The sequence below is a fragment of the Hylaeus anthracinus genome, unplaced genomic scaffold, assembly GCF_026225885.1.
Source record: "Hylaeus anthracinus isolate JK02 unplaced genomic scaffold, UHH_iyHylAnth1.0_haploid 12000, whole genome shotgun sequence".
NCBI classification, from domain to species: Eukaryota; Metazoa; Arthropoda; class Insecta; order Hymenoptera; family Colletidae; genus Hylaeus; species Hylaeus anthracinus.
The window spans coordinates 10,226,541-10,254,506 of record NW_026534347.1 but is presented as its reverse complement, the minus strand read 5'-3'; the positions used below and the strand labels follow the sequence as shown (position 1 = coordinate 10,254,506).

At 32.6% G+C, this 27,966-nt stretch overlaps 6 protein-coding genes across 13 annotated transcripts in view; 3 read left to right on the top strand and 3 right to left on the bottom strand.

Moving 5' to 3' along the window:
• Positions 1-1,401: 1,401 nt before the first annotated feature.
• LOC128890430 (dephospho-CoA kinase) lies at positions 1,402-3,376 on the top strand. Its single transcript, XM_054148900.1, has 3 exons — positions 1,402-1,658; positions 2,356-2,647; positions 2,736-3,376. The coding sequence occupies exons 1-3, from the start codon at positions 1,547-1,549 to the stop codon at positions 3,037-3,039; spliced, it is 708 nt and encodes a 235-aa protein (XP_054004875.1). The 5' UTR covers positions 1,402-1,546; the 3' UTR covers positions 3,040-3,376.
• Positions 3,377-4,927: 1,551 nt separating this feature from the next.
• LOC128890418 (zinc finger CCCH domain-containing protein 10-like) lies at positions 4,928-24,048 on the bottom strand. 3 transcript variants are annotated; one of them, XM_054148882.1, is made up of 6 exons: positions 23,982-24,048; positions 23,751-23,859; positions 23,040-23,207; positions 9,138-9,732; positions 6,558-6,843; positions 4,928-6,473 (listed from the first exon to the last, which is right to left on the bottom strand). In XM_054148882.1, exons 4-6 carry the CDS (start codon positions 9,656-9,658, stop codon positions 6,003-6,005), a joined length of 1,278 nt encoding a protein of 425 aa, XP_054004857.1. In that variant the 5' UTR covers positions 9,659-9,732; positions 23,040-23,207; positions 23,751-23,859; positions 23,982-24,048; the 3' UTR covers positions 4,928-6,002. The 3 variants fall into 3 exon arrangements, with proteins under 3 accessions (XP_054004857.1, XP_054004858.1, XP_054004859.1); XM_054148883.1 differs by having other exon boundaries at positions 23,954-24,037; XM_054148884.1 differs by lacking the exon at positions 23,982-24,048 and having other exon boundaries at positions 23,751-23,888.
• Positions 11,857-15,535, bottom strand: LOC128890406 (sarcolemmal membrane-associated protein). The gene has a single exon (XM_054148861.1). It carries the CDS (start codon positions 14,779-14,781, stop codon positions 12,439-12,441), a length of 2,343 nt encoding a protein of 780 aa, XP_054004836.1. The 5' UTR covers positions 14,782-15,535; the 3' UTR covers positions 11,857-12,438.
• Positions 15,664-20,493, top strand: LOC128890429 (G patch domain-containing protein 11). 2 transcript variants are annotated; one of them, XM_054148899.1, is made up of 4 exons: positions 15,664-15,815; positions 18,827-18,990; positions 19,556-19,859; positions 19,947-20,493. In XM_054148899.1, the coding sequence occupies exons 3-4, from the start codon at positions 19,637-19,639 to the stop codon at positions 20,480-20,482; spliced, it is 759 nt and encodes a 252-aa protein (XP_054004874.1). In that variant the 5' UTR covers positions 15,664-15,815; positions 18,827-18,990; positions 19,556-19,636; the 3' UTR covers positions 20,483-20,493. The 2 variants fall into 2 exon arrangements, with proteins under 2 accessions (XP_054004874.1, XP_054004873.1); XM_054148898.1 differs by lacking the exons at positions 15,664-15,815; positions 18,827-18,990 and adding an exon at positions 19,110-19,479.
• On the top strand, positions 20,936-27,733 carry LOC128890439 (partner of bursicon-like). Its single transcript, XM_054148914.1, has 6 exons — positions 20,936-21,071; positions 21,145-21,269; positions 21,343-21,496; positions 23,101-23,213; positions 23,763-23,888; positions 24,384-27,733. The coding sequence occupies exons 1-6, from the start codon at positions 20,951-20,953 to the stop codon at positions 24,531-24,533; spliced, it is 789 nt and encodes a 262-aa protein (XP_054004889.1). The 5' UTR covers positions 20,936-20,950; the 3' UTR covers positions 24,534-27,733.
• LOC128890396 (eukaryotic translation initiation factor 4 gamma 3-like) overlaps positions 26,544-27,966 on the bottom strand; it is a 60,626-nt gene continuing 59,203 nt past the window's right edge. For all 5 annotated transcript variants that reach the window (XM_054148838.1, XM_054148839.1, XM_054148836.1 and 2 more), the window contains exon 25: positions 26,544-27,956. In XM_054148838.1, the coding sequence (XP_054004813.1) occupies positions 27,742-27,956 (215 nt within the window). In that variant the 3' untranslated portion in view covers positions 26,544-27,741. The remainder of the gene's footprint in view (positions 27,957-27,966) is intronic.

The window sequence follows — 27,966 nt, the reverse complement described above, 5'->3', positions numbered from 1 at the left end:
GGGTATTAACAAAGTTGCAAGTTCAACAATGTTGCAAATCGTTCCCCCGCAGAATTCGACAATGTTGCAAGATCAACAATGTTGCAAATCGCTTCCCGCAGAATTTAACAAAGTTGCAAGTTCAACAATGTTGCAAATTGCTCCTCTCAGAACTTCAACAATGTTGCAAGATTGAGTCTATTTTTCGGATTTTTTCACATCTTGCCGAACTTCTGAGTTGCAACTTTGTTGAATTTTGAGCAGCGTTAAGTTCAACAATGTTGCAAATCGCCTCGCTCAAAATTGTGATGGGAATTGTCGGATTTTTACTCCTGGCAACAGGAGAACATAATATGCGAAGAGGTGGCACGTTGACGCCTACGTGCAGGCGACTAGCCCGACTTACCTGTTAGTATAGGTCGCCTAATTCAAGGGGCACATGATATGCGAATAGGTGGCACGTTTGCCCCTACGTGCAGGCAACCAGCCCGACTTACCAGTTGGTATAAGTTGCCTAATTCAAGGAGCACATGTTATGTGTTCGGAGGTGTTAGATGGTATTAGTAGGTGTTAGAAGGCATTAGGAAGTACTGGGTGTTGTTAGTGGGTGTTAGGAGGTAGTAGGTGATGTCAGAAAATATCGGGAAATGTCAAGAGATGTTCGAGGTTGTTAGGGGAAGTCAGGAGTTGTTAAGATATTGTAGAATGTGTTTGAATGTGACGGAAGTTGGTAGGAATTGTTAGAATGTTTTCGCTGTGTGGCGGGGAAAAGAATAGGCACTCAGTAGTCCTTGTTTGTCGTAAGAGGCGACTAAAAGGGACTGGAGGGACCGTGGGTTAAATCATTAGCCAATGTTTTTTATTTTATTAAGCTTCGGACCAGTATTGATCCATAAGCTATTACAATTACAGTTACGATTATGATTACGTTGGATATTGTAGAACTATAGGTGTGTAGATAATAGTGCGTCCAAGTTTGTATTGAAAATAGTTCCCACTTTTACTGTAAGTTGGCGCCATCATTGCACTTATGTCGCAATCTAATGGTGATAATAGGAACTATGTTACTTGAATCTTGGTCATTTTGTGAACGGTGTATAAATATTATTGTTAATAATATAAGATACAATATGTAACATACATATGACATTCTTAAATTCTATTAATTTCGTTAAATGAATTGCTACTATCTTCTAAAAATCGACTTCATACAAAATTAAATAAATGTAATAATATAGAAAATATTTGTAATTATAATAAATAATATTCTCAGTTACAATACTTACATTGTAAATCAAGAAAATGTATGTATTTATTTGAAATATATGATAAAAATTGTTAACCAATGAAATCGTCGTATGCTTTAACCTTTTATACAACATATACCTATCATCTGTGTGCAGTAGTATGTTAGTATATGACTGAAACCGTGAGGAATAAAATTTATTGTGGAAACCGTCATATCATGACTAATCTTAAATAGCACTGAATTTTACAATGCTAATAGCAGTTACAATGTTCACTTAATTATTAATACCAGTACCAATACACAACTAGACATTAAAAGATGTTTTTAGTGGGTTTAACAGGTGGAATAGCTACTGGAAAAAGTAGTGTTGCTGCTGTTTTTCGTGAACACGGTATACCTGTCATCGATGCCGATCAAATAGCACGGAAAGGTTAGGAATTAAATTAAATTATAATTATTACTAAAAACTACAATGTAACTTTTTTGTATCTGATAATATAGTTTTACTATACGATGATCTCAGTATTTTTACTATAAAATTTTCTTATTTAGACTGAGAATGTTTAACCCTTTGCACTCGGATGTGTCCTCTGAAGGGACATAAGTCTAGCAAACTTTATTACTGATTATACATATCAAATTTTTCAAGAATGCATGTTTCCTTGAAGTTTCTCATGCAAATGGCCCGAAAAAGCAAATCAAAATACGGTATATGTATATACTGAGGTATATACAAAAACATGTGAGTTAGTATTACATAGCAAAAAAAATGTTTGCAGAGTCAACACTTAAAAACTTGAAAGGAGCACTTATGTAAGAAAGGTAGGTGCATAAACATACTTTGTATGATATGGTGGATTTTGAAAAAATAAACAAGAAAGCCTATTATAGTCATAAAGAAAGAAACATCTGTGTCCCCTAATGTCTAAAGATTAATATAAACTGAATATCATTAAGATAAATTACATAATTTCTAAATTATCTTACTTAGTATGACATAACTCCTATTTACACATTTTACAATGAGATGGCTCCAAGTGCAAAGGGTTATTTTGCTTTCATAGTATATCAATAAATATATATATAATAATATCAATTATTGTGAAAACATGGATTATATTTTGCAGTTGTAGAACCTGGAAAACCAGCATGGCACAAAATACAAAAAGAGTTTGGTCCAGATGTATTCTTAGATACAAAGGAACTAGATAGAATTAAACTTGGTGATTTAATATTTAATGATATAGAAAAAAGAAAAAAGTTGAACGCTATAACACATCCACATATATATAAAGAAATATACTGGCAAACATTCAAATATTTTCTACAAGGTCATCAATTTATAGTCATGGATTTGCCACTACTTTTTGAAACAGGGCACATGTTAAATTACTTGCATAAAATAATTGTTGTGACTTGGTATGATTATTTTTGTTTAGACAAAAGTATAAAAATTATACAGGATGTTGTATGAAGTATACAAAAAGTATATGTTATTTCATTTTAGCGAAGAGGATTTGCAATTACAACGACTCATCGAAAGGACAGGTATCACAGAAGCTAAAGCAAAACTAAGAATTGCTGCACAAATGCCCTTGGAGAAAAAAGCGGAAATGGCAAATTTTGTCATTGAAAATTCTAGTAGTGAACGTGATACTAGAGAACAAACTATTAAAGTCATTAATGTCTTAAAGTCTTCCAAATACCACTGGAAATTACGACTTTTAGTTGGACTTTGTTGTACCGTCTTATTAGCGGGTGTATACTGGCTGAAAAATAAAACTGTTCGTTCTTTACCGAGTACAGCATAAAACGAACTATTTACGGAATTTTATCAATTCACTTTGGGATCCAGTGTATAGCGCTTTATCGAATTTATGAATTTACCCATTTACGTACAGGAATAAATTACTTTAACATAATATATAATTACAATTAATAGTATTATTTTTTTAAATTTTCTTATATATATACTTTTTTTTTAAATAACCAATGAATTTTCTGTGATATAATACAGATACAAAACTTTATGTTTCAATGTTTTTATAAAATGCGTAACAGTTACATAAATATATAATACAAAGATTGTAATTAGCTTCTGGTTTATGTATTTCAATGAATAGAATGTCATTAATTGATCAATTTAAATGTGTCATACAAAACTTGTACAGAAACAGATTTTTATTATCCTAATGTACGAATATGGAGACCATTAAAGTAATATAATGGAAGGTGGCAGAGCACTAGTCTTGTAAACCAGGGGTCGTTTTTCACAGGAGGCATCAATGTATTCATAAATAATATACTTAAGAATGGTGTGCTTTAGAACATGTCACATATAATGAAACCGATTGAAATCATTTAAATGATTAATGCATTTATAGTACAGTAAATGACAAAAATAGTTTTTATACATATGAAATATTAACATGTAAGGATTGAAAGCAATGGGACATTTGAAGATTGTATATTAGACGTACTGTTTGTTAATTATCGAAATGAAATGTATTATTAAAAAAACGAATAGAACTTTATTACACTAAATACCTAATCAATTCAATATTAAGATATAGCTACTGGTCGTGAAGAATTTAAGGTAATAAGGGCGGCATTTATCACTTTAATAAAGTGCTTATTAACATAAAGTTATGCATAAAAGATTATACATTTTATACGCATATATAAAATACATGGTACTTATTGCTCAATTTCTTATACTAATTACGCAAAGTATATACATATGTATGAAAAGGGCATCAAATACCGTTGGAGACACTTCGTCAGACGCCTCACAGTAATGTTAATGTGGTGCTGGCTACAAACACTGAGCATGAAGATCGAGAGAACATTAAAGATACTAAGTGTTCAGCTAGGCTCAAGAATTTAGGCTTCAAATTGGGTGGAGCAGATTTGTTAATCGTGAATTCAGGTGAGTATTCTGTTGATGAAATCAAGAACTATAATTTCTGGTACAAGAAAGACCGAAAGGGGGTAGACTTTTTGGCAGCTGTGCGGAACCTGTGGAATTTATTAATATCGAGGGCAAATTGTGTATTAAAATTAATGGTTTATGGCATGTTGTTGAATAATTAGTCATCTCTTAACAAAAAACTTTTCGAAAATTAAGGCCATTAAATTAGGCACAACCGGACTTAGCAGCTCTGAATGATTTCTCAATCAAGGAAGAAAGTTTGACAAAAACAATACTGCTGGAGTGGTTAGTGCCATAGAGACAGAGAAAGAGAGAAGTTAGATATACTTGTTGCTGACACAACAGTCACTGTGCAAGACTCTGAACAAGATGTCGGACGTAGTGTCGGGCTGTACAAACATATATTGGGATACAGCAAACCGAATATTTTAATAGCTTCCACGTGGGACTGGTTGGGATTTGAAAACACCTAGATAATATTTTCAAATTAGCGACGTGCTTGGAGCTGGACGAGCAACAGATAGATTAGCAAATTGTCTATCGAGAAGAACTTGGGACAGCTGTGAGAGATTGAGCCGCATCGCATTACTCAAGCGTACTATAGAAGATGCATCCTAGAAGCATACCCCCAATTTTTTGAAGAGGTCAAGGTGGTACTAGACCCTTGTGGTGGTTATGGTGGTTTTGCGGAGTCTTATTCCACTGCATTGTCTCAGAAATCAGCGAAAACATATGCATATGTGTCAACCTGTGACAAATAACATGACTTGAACAAATAGCTATACGTTTATTTGGTTTACAGGATGCACCTTACAAGTCTTTATTGTACCTGCTTCTTATATTTATTGATCAGTTTGAATTCGTAGTCATACGATTTGAAGTCATCACGCGAACTCAAAACTTTTTACTTAAGTAAATTGTAAAAACACAAAAAACCGTAACAAGTACTTAATATGTTAAAATATCACTATTTTATAAAGATAATTAAATTATTTCTTAAAAATGGAAGTATAAAAATTTTGGTGACAAAACCAGGTAGCAGCGGTACTATTTACAAAACTGCGTACAGAACAGTCGCAAAGTTCACCACCATTTTCAAAGCAGCGGTAAACCTTAACTTTAAACTTTTAAGATATTTAATTTACATACTCCATCCTAATTTGTACTTATCTTAACATATTAGCCTAAACGAGTCATCACTTACCTATGTTTTTTTTAATTTACAGTTTTTTTTTGCATCCGATTATTATTTTAATGACACAAAAAATTATCTACAAAATTATTTGTATTTTCACGATACTAAGGTATCAAAAAAAATAGGAGAATATTATCAACCATTAACATGGTTTTAGATCAGTATTCTTATTAGTCTAAATCTATACACACTTTGGATATTTATTTTGTTGCATATATTAATATCGAAAAAATAATTACCCTTTCCAGGGTATATCACTAAAAGAAACGAAATTACTAGATTTAAAGGACTTCAATAAAGGCATTCCACTTAAACCATACTGCTGAAAAAACAGTTATGATCGTTACGTTTGTCCTGTACGATAATTTTTACGATTTCCTACATAAATATCTAGGATGTTGTGTTCGTTAATTAGTGTGATATTTTCAACGTTGTATTTCTCTAAAGAATATATTTTTGATCGACTCTAAATATATCTATTCTATGCGTTCACCACATATGCTTAAAGAATTAATAGAAATACGTTATTATCTTGAAAGACTGAATGCAGAAAACATTCGTTTGAATGTTTCAACGTTGCAGAAAACAAACGTTGACTTGTCTGTGAGATTAAGGTATCGTTTGACGTTCCCTTTCTCATATGTGACTTACTGCAACACGGGCCTAAGTTCTTGAGTCATAATAGGATAAGAAACCATTGGTGCAGTTGCACCAGATATCGAAAGAGGTAAACTGGCAGGTTGTTGTGTATTAGGTGGTTGTTGATTAGTCGCTTGCGGACCTGAACCGCTCATCGTAATCGTTTGTTGGGCCATTGTAACGATGGGTGGTGGTATAGATACTGGTGCCATCGAAACCGCTGCTATAGACACAGGTGCAACTGTGGCTATACTTACAGGGACAGTTGCAACACTTGCAGTTACCGTACGCAACGTTCCAGCAGCTACTGCTGCGTTGACCATTTGTTGAGGCGTTGGAGCTTGCGATGGTGGAACAGTATTGGTAATGGTAACTGCTGGAACTGTAACTGCTGTTACATTAGCAGTTCGTTTCCCTGACATTCTTAGCTGGGCATTTTGATCCAGAAGAAACTCGTTAGTTGCTGTTAAATCACTTACCTAAACGAGAATTTGAATGAGAATACAAACGTGTAAGTCATATGTTTGGAATAAATCAAAATGAAATCATAAAGGTAAACAAACTTGTTTCTTTAAGTCTTCTATCTTTTTCCTTAATAATGCGTTCTCATCCTCTAATACAATTGCTCTGGCTTCGTTCCGCGGTATCACTGGATAATAATACCCTGAAGTGACCGGCTGTGCGGTATGTTGGCCGACGAGTGGCGAAGCTTCAAAATGAACAACAGTTTCACCAGAAACTATTCGTCTCTTTGGTTCGGGTGGACCTATGTAATCAGGAGGATGTGACGATGTGTTGAAGCTATTGTTTGGAACTAAGTTATGCTGATCTTCCATTTGCCAATGAAAGCTATAAACACACAAGACAATATTCACATTATACAGAGTGTTTCTTAATATGCATGCGCTTTTTGGAAAGTAAGATCTTAACACCAGTACGAATCGAAAAGTTCTTTACCAATTTACGAACTGCGGCTTCGTTATCGAGATATAAACAATTGAAATTTGCTGGTTGATTTCCAGCGCGGGCAATTTCCAATCCCTATTAGCTGTTCGCGTAATCGCAACATGTACAGACCTACATAGGAGAAACATTCACCGAAACACACTCTCTGTTAGAAAATGACCTAAGAGCCGGCAGTGTCCACGTACTACCTGGCCTAGAGACTCCCAGGTCATTTTCAAGCAGTGAGTGTACATCGATGTGTATTTTTCCTGTGTGAGTACATACAGTGACGAGCATATAAATAGGGAAAATGTTTTGTTAACATATAAGACGTTGTTCTGCAATCCCGATTTGTATTTCTCCTTTAGTCTTTCAGAAGTACATTTCCTAAGCTTTAAAATGCTGTATAGTTTTAATTATTAACGCCATTTAATTAATAATAATAATAATAATAATAATAAAAAAGTAGACTTGAAATAAGAACATTTTTGGAGAGCATCTAAATAGGGAAAACTGAGTTTCTTATTTTCAACGCATATTTTGTTAAGTTCATGTAATTATAAAGTACAAGTAGTAATACCATATGTAAAGTGCAGTTAGGTATATCAATTTTTGTACATAGAAATGGGTCGTGGCAAACATATTACAACTGTGCAACATCTAGAAATTCTCCGACTTCGGAATGAAAAATTAACGCTTCGTAAAATTTCTGAGCGTCTTAAAATCTCAATTAACGCTGTCCATCAAGCACTTAAACATATTAAAATAAATGGAACTGTTGATAATAAAATACGCAACGAAATACCACGAAAAACAAACACCACGATTGGATCGAACGATACACCGTCTTTCAGAAGCGGACCGATTTAAGACTACGGTTGATACTCATCGTGAAATTTCCACACAAATGGACACAAAAATTAGTGTTCACGCCATTCGGCACCGTCTGAATGAATTTGGACTAAGAGGACGCATCGCCCGTAAAAAACCATTTATTAGTCAAAAGAACCGTAAGGCAAGACTAGCTTTTGCTAAAGAGCATCTTCTCTGGACAAGAGAGAAATGGGCGAAAGTTATTTTTACTGACGAGTCTAAGTTGAATCACTTCGGATCGGATGGAAGAACTTATGTACGACGTCGAATAGGTGAAGAATTTAATCCGAAGTGTTTAAAATAAACCGTTAAAAGAAGAGGTGGCTCTGTGATGGTCTGGGGTGGCATGACCAGAAACGATCCTGGTCCAATTTGCCGTATTAATGACATCATGGACCAGCATCTTTATGTCGACATTTTAAACGAACATTTAATGCCATTTAGTCGAGAAAATTTGCCAGACGACTGGATATTTCAGGCTGATAACGATGCATTTCACACGTCACGAAGGGCAAACGGTTCTTGAAGGAACATAAAGTTAGAGTCAAGGGTAGCCTGCTCAGTCGCCGGATTAAAATCCAATAGAGCACCTTTCGAACGAGGTGGATAAAGAAATTAAAACTAAAAAGCTTTCACATTTAAATGATTTATACGATGTGATAGAAGAAACTTGGAAAAGTATTTCAATCGATCGCTGTATTCGCCTTATTGACTCTATGCCACGTCGCTATGCCGAGGTAATAAGAAAAAAGGAAGGCCCAACGAAATATTAATTTGTTATTGTGAATATGTTGTTTATATTGGGCTGTCTGGAAAGTCCATGCCGATTTTTAGTAGGCGGTACAGGTCTGTATATATCAGAATGGATGAAAACAAATAAAATGTGTACATTCCTCAACAGGTGGAAAGGTTGGGGAACAAAATGGTACACATATAATTCAATAAATATACATCAAAATTCAAATATGCCTTTGAATTTTTCTTGAAAATAGGCATGAACTTTCCGGACAACCCAATATTATAAAATAAAATACTTTTGATAAATAATTCTGTAGTTCCCTATTTAGATGCTCTCCAAAAATGTCCTTATTTCAAGTCTACTATCTTTTTTTTTTATAAATTAAACGGCGTTAGTAATTAAAACATATATACAGCATTGTAAAGCTTAAGAAATGTGCTTCTGAAGTATGGAAAGACTAACGGAGAAATACCAATCGGGACTGCAGAACAACGTCTTATATGTTAACAAAATATTTTCCCTATTTATATGCTCGCTACTGTACTGAAAAAGAATACTACAGAAAGAAAGCCTCCTATCTTCTTACTTCCTATCTTCCTCGTATCTGCGATTTTCCCCATTACTAGGACCATTGAAATTGTGTTGTGGCCTGGACACGTTATGATGAGAAGCCACGATCAAGTTGTGTTGCGGTTCCTCGCCTTTCCAATGTCTAAATTTGCAATTCGTTCTTTGACAGCTACCCTTGATGAAGTCTTTGCACATAGGGTACTCTGATTTCTCATTGGTGCTTTTCAGCCTGGTTAGAATATGAGCAGGCAGTTCTCCCGTCGCCCTGAAACGTTTCTCCTCGCTTTCTGTACAGTGAAGGAATTTACATCCAGGCCAATTACACATTCCGTTCTGGAAGTCATGACAAAACGTATACTCCTCCACAGGGTCGTCCTCGGATCGCTCGTGCAGATATTTGCAACGTTTGCCCCTGTGACACACGTTCCGTAGGAAATCTCTGCAAACGCGAGTGGGTGATGCATCTCCGCTCGCATTCAGCGCACCTGCTGCTTGCCCGCCTCTCGCGCTATCCGATGTTTTTTTCAGCTTCTTCATCGATGATACATTGCGATCATACCTCGTAAGTAATTCGTAATCGATCGTTATTAATCACACGTTGCGCGTGTGTGCTGCAAATATAAAAAAATGGTTAGTGGAGTATAAATACACATGAGAAAATCAAGGTATTTTACGTTACGTAAAGGAAAAAACGTATACAGAATGCAAAAAACAAATAACGATCATGATTTTCAGGGATGAATCTACGCGTCAATCTCTTTGTTTAATTAATTTGATTAATTCTTAGATTTTTGTTATTCTTAATGTTACTATATATCCCAATCTGTCTTCCGATAAATTCTTTTTTTAAATAATCGGTAGTTTTTTTTTTATGTTCTCCCTACGAAAAATGATTGGAAGTACAGAACGCAATAAATTTAATAGATTTAATGCACTTTTACTGACTAATGAAACATATTAGACGGAAAACTATAATTAAAGAAACTGATAAATTTAGACCATATACCATTACTTGGATAAGTTTCGTATTCATACTTTGTACTTATTCTTTTATTTTGTAAAAATATTGAAATACTGATTTTATTTTCAGTTTCAATATAAAGGAATCCATTAAAGCGTTTAATTACCAAGTGATAATATTTTCAATCAATTAAAATATATAAATTTACATTTGAAGTAAAAAGATCATCTTTTATTTTTTTTATTGCTACCCTGAATTTATCGTTAAGAAAAATTCAGAAAATAACAGAGATAAATATTATAAAAAGTAGTGTTACACATTCCATGTAGTCGCTCTTATGGTCTGTCATTTTTTATCTCGCACTTTCTCTTACTCCTTAGTATTCTAAAATACAATATATAAATGGGAAACTATTGCAAATGCCAAGAACAAATTTCACACTTAACTTTTTTTCACTGTATACCATCAACGAATAAGCAAATAATTCTGTCGTCACTTTTTCTATCATTATTTCGATATAAAGTAATTTATGTTAATGTAAAAGGTACAATAAAATACATTCAAACCTACAGGAGCATTTGCTTAAACGTTTAAAAATAATTCCATTGTCCAAAAACCGTCATCACAAACTCACGCATCAATTATAGTCGGATTAAAATTAATTGACGCGCTGAAGGCCTCTTATCCGATTGTGAATTATGTCAGAGAGAACTTGTACGCTTGGAACACAGAGAAAACGTGCTTTATGCGAAACGTTAGCCAGTTGATTTTAACCCGACCATATTTAAGCACAGGTTTTCAGAGAAACTATAATAAAGAATTTCAGTTAAGTTAATTTTTATTTTTTTTTATATAATGACTATTACATGAGTAGTAAGATTATACCAACAATAGTTATGTACAGTATTAAGTTATTTATATAAACCTTCACGATCTTAATATAATTTCAATCTACCAAGAAAGTAACATCCATAAGCGGCAGGCCAATGTTCTTTTTTGGAAAATTGAATATACTTTATCGGTTTCGCATGTGATCATATTTATTACATTGAACAGGGCAGAAATAGATCGGGCAATGGCACTGTAACTAAACTAGTCAGAATTAAGAAAATACGGATAATTTTAGTTACATTCGTATAAAAAGAATCAATAGAAAAGTATAACTAGAGTTCATTTTTCGAAACACACATATCTAGGCCATTTCTGCAGAATCGCTAATATGTATACCAATTTTTCAATGACAATTTTACTCGAAACTTTCGCATAGATGAATCGTTACTTTTCCTTAACGTTTATTAGGTCGCTTGAATGGATATGCTTCTATTATTATGCTACCATTAAAGAGAAGAAGCCACGTACATAACAAAACAGGATTTCGAGAAATCATTAATAAAGTGTATAGAATATCAAACGTTATATCAACAAATTATCTTTATATGTACAAATCGTTCAATCGTCAAGTATGTTCAAATCGATCGATACTAACATTAAATAAATCATTTTATTAAACCGATGTCAACGTTGAATCGCCAAAAACAAAAACATTAATCGGAGCACGGTAACCCGACTTCATTTTTAACCTCATCGTATTATTTATTTTGAAAACAATTGTTATTAAACAAACATTAAAGAAACCAAATTAATCGATTTATGTCGTCAAAATATAAGTGATCCCCAATCTACAAAATAAATATTGAGTATTTATAATCTTAAAACAAATTCAGGAAGATACTGGACACATCAAAGGGGCTTTTTATAAAAATTGATCTTTGCATACAAATGTTAGTTGTAATTTATATAATAATACATTCGAGTCGTTGGACGTGCAGTGTTGGAAATGATTGCAAAGAATAACGACGTAAAGTGTGCAATATCGTAAATATAGATTAATACCATACTTTAAGATATGATATTAAGATTGGCAGCATGTTGAACATTTTACGTGGTATTGTCTATACTTCCTCTAATACATTTTCCCTAGCCTAAAATTTTGTTCTATGTACATATGTATTGCTATAAATTTCTGCTGTAATTTGATTTTGGTTCCTTGTTTGAGATGGTAACATGGTGTATACCTCTGCTTTACCTTTGTGATTTGTTAGAGAAGATTTCTGTGATCGATGTTTCAACAACAGTATGGGAAAAATATATACAATTCTTAATATATTTTTTTCATATAAAAATGTTTGAATTTCTGTTGAAACTACACACCACCATCTTTTCTTTCGCTTACTCGATATCTTTTAATAAACTATGTTTTAGAACTTTGTATTTTTATCATATTGCTACCAATAAAAAACAAAAGTACAATATTAATTAATAATAAACGTTATATACAAAAATCAAAAAAGAAACATTAAAATATTTTTTCTAAGAGCATCCATACTAATATAATTGCAATGGGTGCAACATAATGAATTGGTACAGCATAGGTTGTATTTAACAGATCACCGCATTGTGCTTTAAGACTTGTATACTTTTTCGACAGTTCTGCCTTTTCTTCGACGAATACATTGTACTTTTCCTTTAAAATAACTAGCTCTTCGTGAAGCTCTTGAGTTCTTTGAGATTCATTCTTGGCACAATAATATAATTCTTTTAATTTTCCAATAACTTCTTCGTGAGGTTCACAAATTAACCAATCCTTGAGATTTTCTAACTCCTTTTTGACTGCTTGCTGCGATTCTAAGTTGTCTTCAACTTTTAAAGAATCCAAAGATCCTATTAAAGTTTGCAATACGTATTCCCTTGTATGTAGATTTTGCTGTGTATCATTTTTAGATAACGGTTTTAATGTTTTAACATAGTCTCCTTCTAAATGTTTCTCTTCGCATTCCTCGCCTAATTGATTGCTGTCCTTGGCTGTTTCATCCTTCTTCTCATGCTGTTGAACTTCTGTAGAATCAGGTTCGATCAAAGACTTAGCATTGTTCATACTGTCAACATTAATTTCTGTTTCTTCGCTATCTTTTGCCTTTTGAGTGATTTGAGGATGACGAGCGACTTGCAATTGTCCTTCGCGTGCAAATCGAACTTCTAGTTCGCGTAGAGCGCAAATTTGTTCAACTACATCGTATGCAGGTTCTTCTTTTTTAACTTCTATAACAGACTTCTCGCTTGTATCGTCGCTGGTAATACTACATGTATCATCTGTTGCTTCTGAATTAGTTTCAGATTCTGAATTAATATCCGAATTATCTATATTTACATTTCCATTAACCATAGTTTTTCGAGATGGCGGTGGTAAAATATATTCTGTTATATTATCATTATTGAACGAATCATCCAACTGTTCTTTGGAAAAGGGAATATCAGAATTTTTTAATTGATTTGAATCGATATCTTGCAAATTAATTTGATTATCCTGTTCGTCGTTCATATGACACCGAATAGACTCTGGATCAAGTATCATTTCATTTGCATACACAGAATGCATTGTATTAAGAATAGTATTAATAGCTTCGATGGGATTCCCTTCATATTTTGAGTCCATTATTTCGCTTGTTACCAACTTTGAATTCGTATCTTGCAAGATCTGCATTTTATTTTTCAAGGCAGTAACCAATTTATAGACATTAAGAGAATTTCGTTGGAAATTGCGTAATTTTACATGTAGATGGTTCTCAATTTTAAAACGATCTTCAAGTTTCTTCAAAAGTTCCTGTTTTTCTTGTTCTATGTGTTGTACCATATCTTTCATTTCTTCTTCGCTTTCTGTAAGTTTAGTAAATTTACTGCTCAATTCTTGAAGTTCTGTTTGAGTATACTTTGCTACATTGTGAAGACTTTGACATTCTTCTTCTGTTTCGCTCAACCGCCCTTCCAACTGAACTAACCTCTGAGATATTTCAAGTTTTTCCTGTAATACTTTTTGTAGTGCCTCCTTTGCTGCATTTTGGTATTCTGCCTTTTCTTCTTGAAGTTGTATTAATTCATTTCTGATTTTATCTTCTGTATAATTTTTGGAATAAACAGCCAATTGGCTTTCAATTGTTTCCACCCAAGATAGCAATTGATCCTCTGCTATTAATGCTTTCCATGATTCATTGGCAGCTTTGCGGGTATTTGATACAAGTTGTTGAAGATATCCTAACTTTGAGTAAAGTGCTTTCTCGCGCTTTGTAGCCTCTTGTATAACCTGATTCAACATATACAAATCCTCATAAGAAATATTCGACGATGCGACTGATGTACTAACACTAGCTTTAGCCTCCTTCCCATCTGGCAAATATAATTTTAATGTTGCGACTATACATCCGTGCGTAACTTTCTTTGTATTTTCTATCACGTCTACTCCAAATTGCACTATGTCACCCGAACATACCTCTTTAGGTGTTGATTCTACCCCAGCAGCACTGAGTCTCTGATTATTAACAAATGTTCCATTACTACTACGCGTGTCTTGCAAGTAAAACTTTCCTCCAGAATACCATAGCAACGCATGGTTCCTGGATAATACTTTGCAATCAAAGATTGCATTATTCTGAGCTGCTCTAGCCCTTGCCACCGAACGACCGATTTTAACAGATTGTTCTAATGTCAATGTACGATCTTGAAAAGGATGAGAATTGTCACGACATATTAAGACACCTTTGGCTGTCATTTTGTTGTTCTGCACAGTGTTTACATTCAGGTTGGAATTATTCTGACTGGCAGGAAAACTGGCATTTTGTACCCTCCCACTATTGGCTACAACCATAGCCGATGAAATATCCAAAAGGTTGCAGGTTTTTCGGCGGACAGTTTAGAACACGTACAGAAAAGAAATTAATTATTGACACACACGCGACAAAGGACCAATTCGAAAACTTTGGAAGGTCGCACTTTTAACTGTCATTGGACGAATTCGATGATCGTGTCGGTTTACGATCGAACAGCTATTATTCACGCCCGATCCTAGAATTTGGTCACGAGGACCGATTTAGATCGTTCAAGCGTGAGATTTATCGTAGAGAAACTTGATACGAGAATTCACATGTTTCCATGATAAAGAAAAAAAAAATTCCGTTGCTATTCCAACAGTCTTCTAATGTTCCCTTTCCTATTTGTCATAAAATTCTTCGTGGAAACAGAAGTTGCAGATACGTCGTGGTTGTCAATTAGTCAACTCCAGAACATTCCTTGGCTCTACGATCAGTTGATCCGAGTTTTCTTTAGAATGTAATTGGAGTGACTGGATTCTTCCGAACGCACTGGGAACAGCGAAAAGATATGTTTCTCTGCGCAAGTAGCGGTGAGTGTACGCTTTCACACTTTCGTCCTTCGCACCAGTTCGCTTGCACTTTGGAATCTTCGATGTTGCGTACAAGGAAGTTCATTAGAAACGGTGTTTAATATGCGGTACGTGATCGACGACACCCAAACGCGATAAATCAGCTACTGTTGTAATCGACTAGATAGATCAAGACCAAAAATATTCTTCTCGAACTACTGCATTACTGTACTGAGATACAAGTGGTCCACGTTCCTTTAACTCAATGCTTTCCAGTTCCGCGTTTCGCTGTTTATCGACCGGCGGCAGTATAGTCATCTATACGAATACAACGGTGTAGCAAATTTAAAGTAGGCATTTACTTGGGCGTGCTACATCGTGACAGATACTGATTTCGAGAAATCTATCAGATAAAGGACTTGATAGGGCAATTAAACTAGATCAAAATAAACGTAAAGTGACCCTTTGAAGACGGGCGTGGCAAATATGCTACAGTATACTTTGCTGTTTCGGCGTCAAAGGTAGTTCTATGTTACGTTTCAATAATAGAACCAGATCCGAATGTATTACTTGCTGATTAGAATTTAATTAAGGGGTTAGTCGCGGTCAGGAAAATGAAAACGGACACTTTCTTGCGTGGTTTTTTTTTTAAGGTTTCAAATAATAATTTTTATGAATGAAATGTAAATATATTACAAAGTACGTCTTAAAGAACTATAAAAGAATTTTTATTTTTTTTAAAAAAAAAAAGGTTAATTCATTTCGTCATAACAGGCGATGGCGTGGGTGGCTACTTGGTTTGTGGTGAGCAAGATTACATTAAACTGGTGCACCTGAAAACAAAACTAAAGGTAGATTTAGGAAATATATTAGACTAACGGGGTCCCTGATCGAAGGATTTTTTATTTTCTTATATACTTTTCTTTTTATTCTCTATTTAATCACTTAATTTTATAATGAAAATAGAACTTCAACTTTAAATGTACGTCACTTTGTTTTAAATTAATTTTTTCCAAAATCCTTCGATCAGGAACCCGTTAGTCTAATATATTCTTCAAATCTACCTTTATTTTTGTTTTCAGGTATACCAGTTTGAAGAAATCTTGCTCAACGCAAACAAAGTGGCCACCAACACCATCGCCTGTTACGATGAAATGAATTAACCTTTTTTTAAAACAAAAATTTGTTTATAGTTCTTTAATATATATGTAACTGTGAGGTTATTAAAATAATCGTGCGTGAGTCTAGTATTTTTATATATATTTTAATGATTATGTAAAATAAAACTGTTACAGTGTAAAGCGCGCGAAGAGTATTTTTTCGACTGCGGAATCCCGAAAGCAGCGAACAGGGCCGGCGTGATCTTTTGCGGGGCAGGGTTCAAAAATTTTGCGGGGCCTGAATTCACATTCAAATCCTACACTTAAATTTTACAACGCGGAATTATTTATTTACAAATGCTGTTACACATTATATATTGTTTATAAGATGAATATTAAATAATATTACTTCGATGATTTTTGTCACTCCTTTAAACTGAATCATCGCCAATAAAAAAATGTCTTACATCTGTTAATGGTATCATCATTCCGTAAAAAGTTAATCAAAATTTTCGTAGACCGCGAGGCCCCTCAAAACGCGGGGCCGGGTTCCGGCGAACGCGTTGAACCTGCCTTGCGCCGGGCCTGGCAGCGAACGACTGACTCCTTCCGCAAATTCCACTACATTTATAGTAATCTTCGGAAAGGCGTTACTTTTCCGAAGATACAGGGGATGGAATTTGTCACCGCCTTAATTTGGAAGGCATAGCCGATGACTTTTCGGGACTGGCAAAGGTGGTTGCCACATGTAGGCAATAAGGTGCTTTCGGGACCGCGCTACCCGCGCGGTCGGAAAGACCTTGGCGGTATATGGCTGGCAGAAGTTTTAAAAAAGGACACATTTTACGGAAACGATTTCTTAAGGATGTTAACATAATTTGCCGTCTTTCAAACCCCAGGTAGGTTTTATTACCTTAAAACCTAGCATCTGTAAGCGGTCAATTTTACCCAGAGCCGACGCAAGGCAGGTTCAACGCGTTCGCCGGAACCCGGCCCCGCATTTTAAAAGGTCCCGCGGTCTACGAAAATTACTGAATTAAAAGGCACCGATTTTGATTAACTTTTTACAGACTGATGATACCATTAACAAATACAAGACATTCTTTTGGTAACGCTGATTAAATTGAAAGAAGTGACAAAAATCATCAAAGTATTATTATTTAGAATTCATCTTATAAAAAATATATAGCATTTGTAAATAAATAATTCCGCGTTGTAAAATTTAAGTGTAGGATTTGAATGTGAATTCAGGGCCCCGCAAAATTTTTTAACCCGGCCCCGCAAAAGATCATGCCGACCCTGGTTTTACCCTCGCGCGTCTGCAAACCATATACCGCTATATACAGGGTGTCCCAAAAATGTTGTAACACCTTGAAAGAGGCGGTTCGGGAGGTGATTTGAAACAACTTTTTCTTTAGCGAAAATGTTGTCCGAGGTTTCGCTAAGGAGACATTAAGCGAAAATCCCGACCAATCAGAGTGCGAGTATGCTGGTTGAGCGTAGGCTATGCGCTAGCCGGCTTCGCTCATACGCTACCGCGGCCGCTCCACCAGTACACTCGCGCTCTGATTGGTCAGTGTTTTCCGTTAATATCTCCTCAACGAAGCCTCGTACAACATTTTCGCTAAGGAAAAAGTTGTTTCAAATCACCTCCCGAACCGCCTCTTTGAAGGTGTTACAACATTTTTGGAACACCCTGTATATATTTTGTCATATATTTAAATTTCATTAATAAAAATTATTATTTAATATCTTAAAAAAAAAACACGCAAGGAAGTGTCCGTTTTCATTTTTCTGACTGCGACTAACCCCTTAAAGGATGGATTGATTAACACTAAACCTATCGACGTTCATTTGTAACTATTTCTATCGTGATAGGACAAATAATTACTCATAAAGACACTTTTTCAATTAAATAGAAAAATATTGTACATAAAAGTAAATTAAACAATACATAAAACAATTGTATACAATTCATATATTGGATGTAAGAACTGTCCACAAAAGATTAGTGTTAACCATAATATAAAATATCAATCTTTAATCATCTCTTTGATAAATAACTTTAATTACGATTAGAGTTTCCGTAGTTGCTCCCATTTTTTCGTTAAATTATTTAAGCTTTACTGTATTTACTTCTATTTGTCTCTGAGCAAGACCCACAACAGGATTGAAAACTTTTTGAATGAATAAATGATCAATGACTATAAACATGATTATGACCATTTACAGCCGATTATACGCAATGAAATAGATATAAGGATTTAAGATACAGTTCGCGATAAACTAATAAAGATAAATCAAACTTTATGCGAAATTATTAAGCTCCGATTATTTATATATTTATATAATGACGTTACGAGCCAATTCCTTAACAGTTGAGTTAATAAAATTTAACACAAGAGCTATAAAAAAAATTCATTTCCTTGTAGATATTAATGGACATCGTTGCATGCGTCGTTGAGCCCAGATACCTTGCAAAAGAGTGTAATAATATCGATATAAAAAAAGCGGTCTTTCAGAAGTTATCCTGTATTGAAAACACAGTATAAAGGAGCCTTTGTACAATATATATTCGTTATAATATTAATACTCGGTTAAGTATTGCTCAATAAAACGTATGGTTTGTAAATAGAATTATCTCTTTACCATAAATGTTTCGTAATTATTATAATCTTATAGATGCCTCTTTTTATATGATTTAAAATTATTCTTACTTGATTTATATACGCAAATTGACATTTAAATAAATTTGGACGACAACTGTTGCATAAATATTGAAAGAAATCGATATTTTAAACAGAATTCGTAAGTACCTTCGTGTATCATACTTCAACTGTTCTTATATGAAAACATACGAAGGTCAATGTTTTTCAAACAACTTACTGTATATGGCGACATTCAATATAACCTAAAAAAATAACGTAGTGAACTTCATCGTAGTTTATGCATGTTGTCATTTAAAGAAAATAAGTACAAAAACTTTTGGTATTAATCTAACCTCCCATTGGGTATTATTCGTACGTTACGATTTCATAATACTATCGAAGAATATATTAAAGGAATTCAATAATCTTATTAATGTGTATGTTACTTTGTATCTGCAAGAATTACTTATGCATATTTTCTAATTGTATTAATACGTATTTGTAACTATACAGGTACTTTGTTCCCATATCTAAATAATCACATCACTAATAACAACATCAAGTTTATCAGCAATTAGAAAGGAACAAGGGAAAATGTCAGATGACGAAGATTACATGTCTGATAAATTTTTGCTAGGAATTGAGAAATGTAGTTCATCCAGTCTCATACATAAACACGCAGACAGAAGGAAATTTGAACTTATGAAAAAAAAGACTGAAGTTGACGCTAATTTGAGAGAAAAGAGTTCTGTAAAATATATTGAACAACAAAAAAGGGAAGAAGGTTTATCTTCTGCAATTACAAGTACTAATAAAGGTTTGGCATTAAATACTTTTTATAATATAATTATATGTACATACACATATTTCTCATATGTTATTTCATACTTTATTTTGTTTTTAGGCTTTGAATTGCTTATGAAAATGGGATATAAGCCAGGTCACGGTATAGGTAAAACAGAATCAGGAATAACTGAACCAATTGGTGTTGAAGTGAAATTAAACAGACACGGTATAGGAAAGGGCATTAAGAGAAAAGAAATAGATAGTAAAAGTAGTTTGACTAGCGATAAACTAAATAATAAAAATATGAAGGATTTTCGTGGTAGAATTGCACAGAAAAAAGCAGAGCAACTATTGAGAGCAGATCTCAGGAAAAGTCAAAAAGTTTGTGAAGAATTGGATTTGCAATCAAAAATAGAAAAACCTATGGAAGCATGGTTTTGGTTGCCTCAAGAAACTGAAGATGATAGCGATACTGAAGAAACTGAAGAAACTGAAGAAATTGAAGAAGAATCTCCCCCTGAGACTGAACAATTGGAAATTCTTACAAAGTACTTAAGAGATAAACATTTTTACTGTATTTGGTGTGGAGTAGCATATCATAGTGAAGATGATTTAGGAAATAATTGTCCTGGAAATACAAGAGACGATCACTAAATATAAATATGAAGATTTGTTTAAATTAAATAAAAAAAAGTATATTGTAAATTTGACTACCATATTGTTACTTATATTACTTATTTTAACCACGCTATAAGAAACCGTACATGGATTAAGGATCTAAGTAACATTAGTCATGTTTCTCTAGTACAATCACCCACTGTGCATTGAGACATACAAAACCCATTAGAGTCATAATGCAAAATACTGAAAAAGTATTAAGCTGGAAAAAATCCGATAGTGTACAATGTAAAAGCAGGGGGAAGTTATCCTGGTTCAGCTAGGCTATTATATCCTAGCAGGAGTTCAGCACCCCAAGTTCTTACATGTAGGAGGGAAAGCTACCTATAAAAGCATCTGTTTCATTTTCTGTTCTTCCATTTCAGTCAAGATCCTTGACCACACCTGTACCATATTAGAAAAAGACTAAGCAAAAAAAAAAACTATTTAAACAAGATTGTTACAATGTTTATGCTAATAATATTTCTCTTGTCGTCCACATTCATTTTCACTAGCAACACAATTGCTCAAATAATAGATGATGAGAGTTGCGAAACATTACAATCAGAAGTACATATTACAAAAGGTATGATTTTTTTATTTTAATTTATTGTTGCATTTTGTATTTAAAATATATTTAAAAACAAAATTTTCTTTAGACGAATACGACGAAATAGGACGTTTGAAAAGAACATGCAGCGGAGATATACCTGTCACAAAATGTGAAGGTTTTTGCAGTTCTCAGGTGCAACCAAGTGTCGCGAGTACTACAGGATTCTCAAAGGCGAGCACATACTTCCAATGAAAGTAACAGTTTTAACAAAATGTATGGAACTATAAGTCTATCTTTTCAACAGGAATGCTATTGTTGTCGTGAAAGCTATTTGAAGGAAAGGCTTATCACTTTACACCATTGTTATGATGCAGATGGAATAAAATTACTGAACGAAGAAGATAGAATAATGGAAATTAAAATACGAGAACCAGCAGAATGTAAATGCATTAAATGTGGTGATATATCTCGATAAACATAATGAAAATAAATTAAGTACATGGCATTGTGAATTAAATTATATAATAAAAATGATATCATTTCAAATAAAAATGGAAATATAAAATGAATCTCGAAATAATTCATTTGCCCTTTCCCCTCGTACTTTTAGAAAGTATAACGAAATATAAATTAATGTTTTATTTAATTAAATTGAAATTTTCCGATTTCGTCAAACATTCCGAATATGTATAATAACCTAGATAATTTAATGCATTATACATATATTAAAAATGATTAATGTTTGATATTTAAAGTATAACTTTATATAACAATTTTCTATTGTAGATAAAAAACTGTTTAAAACGTAGGTATATGAAACGAAATCATATTTTTATATGAAAAACAATGAAATAATGAAAAAAATTCAGAATACGACTATATCAAAATTAAATGTTAATTTTAAGAGATAGCTGATATTAAAAAGATTAAATTAATAAACGTATCAATAGGTTGAGATATCAACAAATTATATGATAAACAATACACTACAAACATACAAGTAGTATGTGAGGTTTTGCTATATTCTAAAATAATGGAAAAAATTAAAAATGAAAGAAACTCAACTAATAAGTTATTGATAGTAAATATTTTATACTATGTGAAAGCACAATATACTTATAATTGTATGTATCTTATACGTATGACCTTACTACTTGCACCTTGTATTTTATTTTGTGTATCTGAATTTTAATGTTAGTTATAGTTTATTCTCTTTGCGGAGTATATCTGAATTTTAATGTAAAACGAACATTTTGTCAAGAACTATTACATTTTCAATAAAAAAATTATTATAATAATCGCAACTTTGATAACAATGATGAAGAACATCCATAATGATGTTTAAATAATTAGTTCCCCTACAGGAGTTTGAAAGTTTTAGTATTTTATAATGTTTGTGAATTGTTTATATTGTTAGATTTCTGAACATCGCAACAGCAGTTTAATGTTAAATTTTTAAACATGTATAAAAATAATGGACTGATGTTGTGTAACATATATTTTATGAATATATAATGAAGGTTTATAGGAACAGTTTATAATAAAAATTGTGAAAATTTATAAAAAAGAAAGTACATATTTTATGTACATAAGATATAATAGTATTATTATTTAAAAAGTAAAGAATACAGAACTACAATGTTCGTGACCACTTAAATGAAAATAGAAGACTAAGAACATTTTTGATATGATTTTATGTACTCGGTTCCTTCCCTGCTGCTATTAACATAAGTATCGGAAAGGAAGGGAGAGAACATGGCCACCTATAGAGTATAAAAGGGTGCAATGTGAAATCTATAAGCACAGTGAAGTATTAGATCTAGAAGGGAATGTATCGTGCTAAAGCTATGTTCCTGTATCATATTGGTAAATAAAAAATTATGTATTAATATGACTATTACAACAAAAACAGTATCATATTTAAATTTGAACTATGTAAATGAAATATATTATACTAAAATATTAAATGTATATAAATGTTTGTATAATTGTGTTACTTACGGTGCAGTGAGCGTTGGTCTTTTAATATGCCTCCTAAATGGAACCGTAAAGGCAATTGTAGGTGTTGACGAATGTCAGGCGACTCCAGTCATTCACTTTTTGCAATACCCAGGATGTGTCCCAAAACCAATTCCTAGTTATGCATGTAGAGGACGCTGCAGTAGTTACCTACAGGTGAAATATAATATAAACATAATACTTATGACATAATGCATCTATAAACACATATATTAAATTAACTATGAATTTTCTAATATAAATTGTATAGCATTTCTACAATTATAAAAATTTGGTTATAATATACAATAAAATCTTCAATGAAGTTTTACTTTTCACTTATTTAGAATAAGTAAAAATACATCACTTTATCTAGTTTCAATATATTTTCTAAAACAATTTAAATTAGTGTAAAACCTTAAAAATATTATTTTCAAATGCTTTGTTTATGAAGCTTTATTCTTATAATTGTGTAATTTTAAGTAATAGAAACCAAGCATTGTCACATACTTGAGTTACGACACATAATTAGAGTTTTATAAATATCTTTTCTTATTTTTTATCTAATTTATTACAATTATAAATATAAAGTTAAACATTAATTTTATTACATCCATGTTTGTAAATGCCACTATACATTGCATAGAATGTTGACTCGGTGTATTCAGAATAAAACTTCAAAACTAACGCATAAAAATAACAATTTAATCTTACTTGTTTCTACAGGTGTCTGGATCAAAAATTTGGCAAATGGAGAGGAGCTGTATGTGTTGTCAAGAAAGCGGCGAGAGAGAGGCCAGTGTATCCCTATTTTGTCCGAGGGCTAAACCAGGCGAGAAAAAATTCCGAAAGGTTAGGTCACTGTCCCAAATTGATCATAATATGTGTTACAGATTGAATTAATATAAAAAACTAACAAAGCATCGGCCAGTTAATCACTCTTACATGAAAATCAAGAGTAAAGCTCCTGACACCACGAGTTTTCCGCAGCCATATTGTTTTTGTCTAACCGGCCAGTAGGAAGCGCGTAAGAAAATGAATATCGCGCGTAATTTAAATTCAATTATTCGAATCGTGTTCGAGTCGAAAAGTGTTTAATTAAACGTACAAACTAAAGTATACAAACAACCTATGTTCAAGAACTGTTCAATTGAACGAATGTTCCGAATAAATCGCACTATAATACAGTTTCTATTAATCAACTTCTATTCTAATAAAATTTTCTCTATCTTTGGATGTAGTTACTATTCTCAATATTTTTTATGTTTGGTATTATAAATTAATTTTGTTAGGTTATCAATTTGTAAATATATAAATATATATATAATAAGATGAATTAATTTATAGGTAATTACCAAGGCGCCTTTAGAGTGTATGTGTAGACCATGCACCAGTGTAGAAGAATACGCAATCATTCCTCAAGAGATTGCTGGATTTGCTGATGAAGGTCCGTTTACGACTTCAGCACATTTCAGGAGATCATCCGATTTGCAGTAACTCTTTCGTCTAATTTCATGCTGAAAATGTCAAACGAAAATAAAAACTTGAAAAGATGAAGAAATTTATTTGAACGGTATAAAAGTTGTAAACATCAGAAACATTCTAAAAGTACAAACTGAAAATATAAAATACATGAACTAAAAAATAAACATAGTATTCAATGTTATTACATTAATGTAAACCAATTTTTAAATCTTTGTCGCGTATAATTCTAACACATAAAAACTGTGTTTGACAGTAATATTTGCATCTAGTATCCTCAAAAATAAAAAAAAAATTAATAATTATTTAAGAAAGTATTGAAAAAGTTTACTAACGTTTTGGTGGATATACATCAGAAGCCTTATTACTTTGTTATAAATAATTTCAGTTATATTACATACATATAAAATAACTACATTGTATTAAATATACAATATAGGATATACTACGCATATTTAGTGTTTCAAAAATGCGTATTCATGTAATACAGTACCATTATAATTATTGCATCTTAACATTATGTTGTAAATCATTACATCTTGTCAAGTATACATTATCTACAATCTTTTAAATTTCAAGTGCATCAGATATTAACGTTTATTTTTTAAATCAGTTTCATTCAAAATTGTATGTATATACTTTATTCGTTATTGTAGGTATTTCGTTTATAGTTATGTTGACAATATACGAATTGGTATTACAAAAAAATATACATATGACTAATTCAGTGAAAGTTTCTCTTCGGCGTTATGATCGATGCATCTAGACAGGCATATATTCAAGAAAATAATCAACAACGGTTTGACATGGAGTTCTTTTTTATTTTTTTTCGTATAGATATGATTTATCATAGAGTGTACGAGTGTATCTGTGTATTGTGTTTTGGAGTTTTTAGTGATATTTTATTTATATTATGTATATGTATATTAATGTAAACGTAAGCACACGCAGGTATATGTATAAACACTTTATACATGCGTGTTCATACGCGAATTGTCGGCACAATACGCCGCATGCACGTGCAATGTTTCAAGAAGACAGCATAACAAAGCCATTCTTCTCTTTTATCTCTGCATCTGTTCAATTCTCACTTACAATATTTATTTAATAAATATTTACAGTGATTATTTTTTTTTACTGCGACTCACTTAACTTGTTTCCAACAACGTTTTTTTTTTCTTTTAATTTTAATCATATATAAATTATTGTAATTTTATATATTTACTGTTTTTTGAGTGCATCTCGCGTTTTATCTCGTCGAATGATACATTCTACTGTTGCATAGTAGAATAAGAACCTTCAAGGAGACAAATATTATGGATCATTGCTCTTAGATGTATTTCGTATTTTTCGCACTCATTTTACTTCATGTATATTTCGCTTTTACAGTGTGAAAAAATTAGTAGTAAGGTTTACTTAATTCTTTATTTTTTTACTCTCCCTCCTTACTTTTTCTTGTTTTCTTTCATTTTGTTTCGTCCTATAAACTATATGCAAACAAAATTTTCTACGTTTCAATTATGTGATTTAATTGATCAAAATTAAAGTTTAATCATTAAACAGGTTTTATTTTCTAACGATTTTTAAATTATTTTAAGATAACCGAACATAACTATGCATTTGGAATGCAATAGATTGAATACTAAAAGTACACGAAGCGATAAAGTAACGAGGGTATAATGAAACTATAAAGAAATTGCGACGATGAAGGGAATCTTGTATCAAAAGGACAACGTACGACTTCTTTCATTAGTAAGAATGTATAATTTTGAAAGTGTATATTGTGTGTATGCACATATATACCGACACACAAATATAAATATACGTGTATGCATATAAACAGAGACGAATGCGAACATGGTAACCTTTTATCCCTTCAGCAACATGCAATTCGTAAGAAGCATAAATGGCAAACTTGGCTAGTAAATCTAGCATTTATAAAGGACTAAATAATAATACCTACATTTAAAATAACCGAGTACAAGTCCACATTTTCGGTATCAAACAATAATTACAATTTCTTAAATAAGGAGAGTATATTTAGTAACATCAGAAATGTTAGACAAAATCAATGTAAAATTCTCTTCTAGAGTTAAATAAAAATAATTTTTCATAATAACTGCACTCAAATCTACTTATTTCCCTTTTATATATATTGTAGTATATTCAAAGGAAATGGTATTTTTCACACTGTACTTTAAATTAGTATAACAATTTTATACAATTTGCTACGGCACCTGCCACCTGAATACATGCAGACATTCCATCCCACGCACTATAATCTGTTCTCTCAATGATTATAAATAACTAGTGTTAAAAAATAGTAGCGCCTTAATATGCACACCATTTGTATCCTTCCGTTTCCTAATTTCAACATATTCTACACTACGAACCCTAGTTTCGTAATGTTATGTTACACATTTCACTCTCATTCTTTCTTAGTTACGAACGGTTTTTTCTTACAGTAGAATACATTGTAAGTTCGCAAAGATATAAATTAGTAATTCTGTTATATTCGTTATAATAATAGGAAGAACCGCCGCCCTTGTATCAGACTTGGTTATCAATAGTTTCCTTCTGCTTATTTTTTAAATTTAATTTACTTAAAATGGACCTACTTATACACATCTGCGTTCGGCAATTTGTTAACTAAACCGTACAGCAAAACGCTTCAGTTGCTCTATGATATCGCTCAGTGAAATTGAAAGTAGCATTTCTCGATTTTCCGAGATCATGCATGAAAAAAAAAATCATAAGTTTCAGTTCTATTGGGCGATTCACAAGCTGTAGTGACATTCCGCAAGACATAAGATATACGATAATATTCTCGAGTTGTTTTTTTTTTGCTTTATTTAAACTTTAAATCATTTCAATGAATTATATATAATAATTATCTTGTATTTACTTTTGTATCATTATTAATAATTAATCTTTATCTTCATTATGTATAATAGCGGCCTTCGGTCATTGTGTTTTCCTTTTTTATATGACAACCTTATTTATTATCTTCCACTTCTTGTTCTTCAAAGTTCTAGACTATATTACATACACCCGCGCACTACTATCACACCATTGTTTTCTTCAATATATACCACATTTTTCCTTAAAGGAAAAAAAAGACAAAAAAAACTGCAATTTGATCTCACTTCGCGTATCTTTTTTTGACGAGGGAACGTATATTTAAGTCTTTAAACAGACGATAATGTACTCGATCACGGTATCGTCAACAACGGTCTTGGTTCACATCAGTTGATACGTCTTCTACACTGGAAGCATCATCAACTTCTTGTAAGCCAGTGAAAAACGATGTTAACGCCATCGTTGCAATACCATGCCACTCGCGTTGAGCTGGCTCGGGGCTATCTTTCCACGTCAGGAACGCGTCGCTTGAAATTATATTATAGTCCGACAAGCTTGTCATAATTTCAAAGAGAATCCCTGTGACATA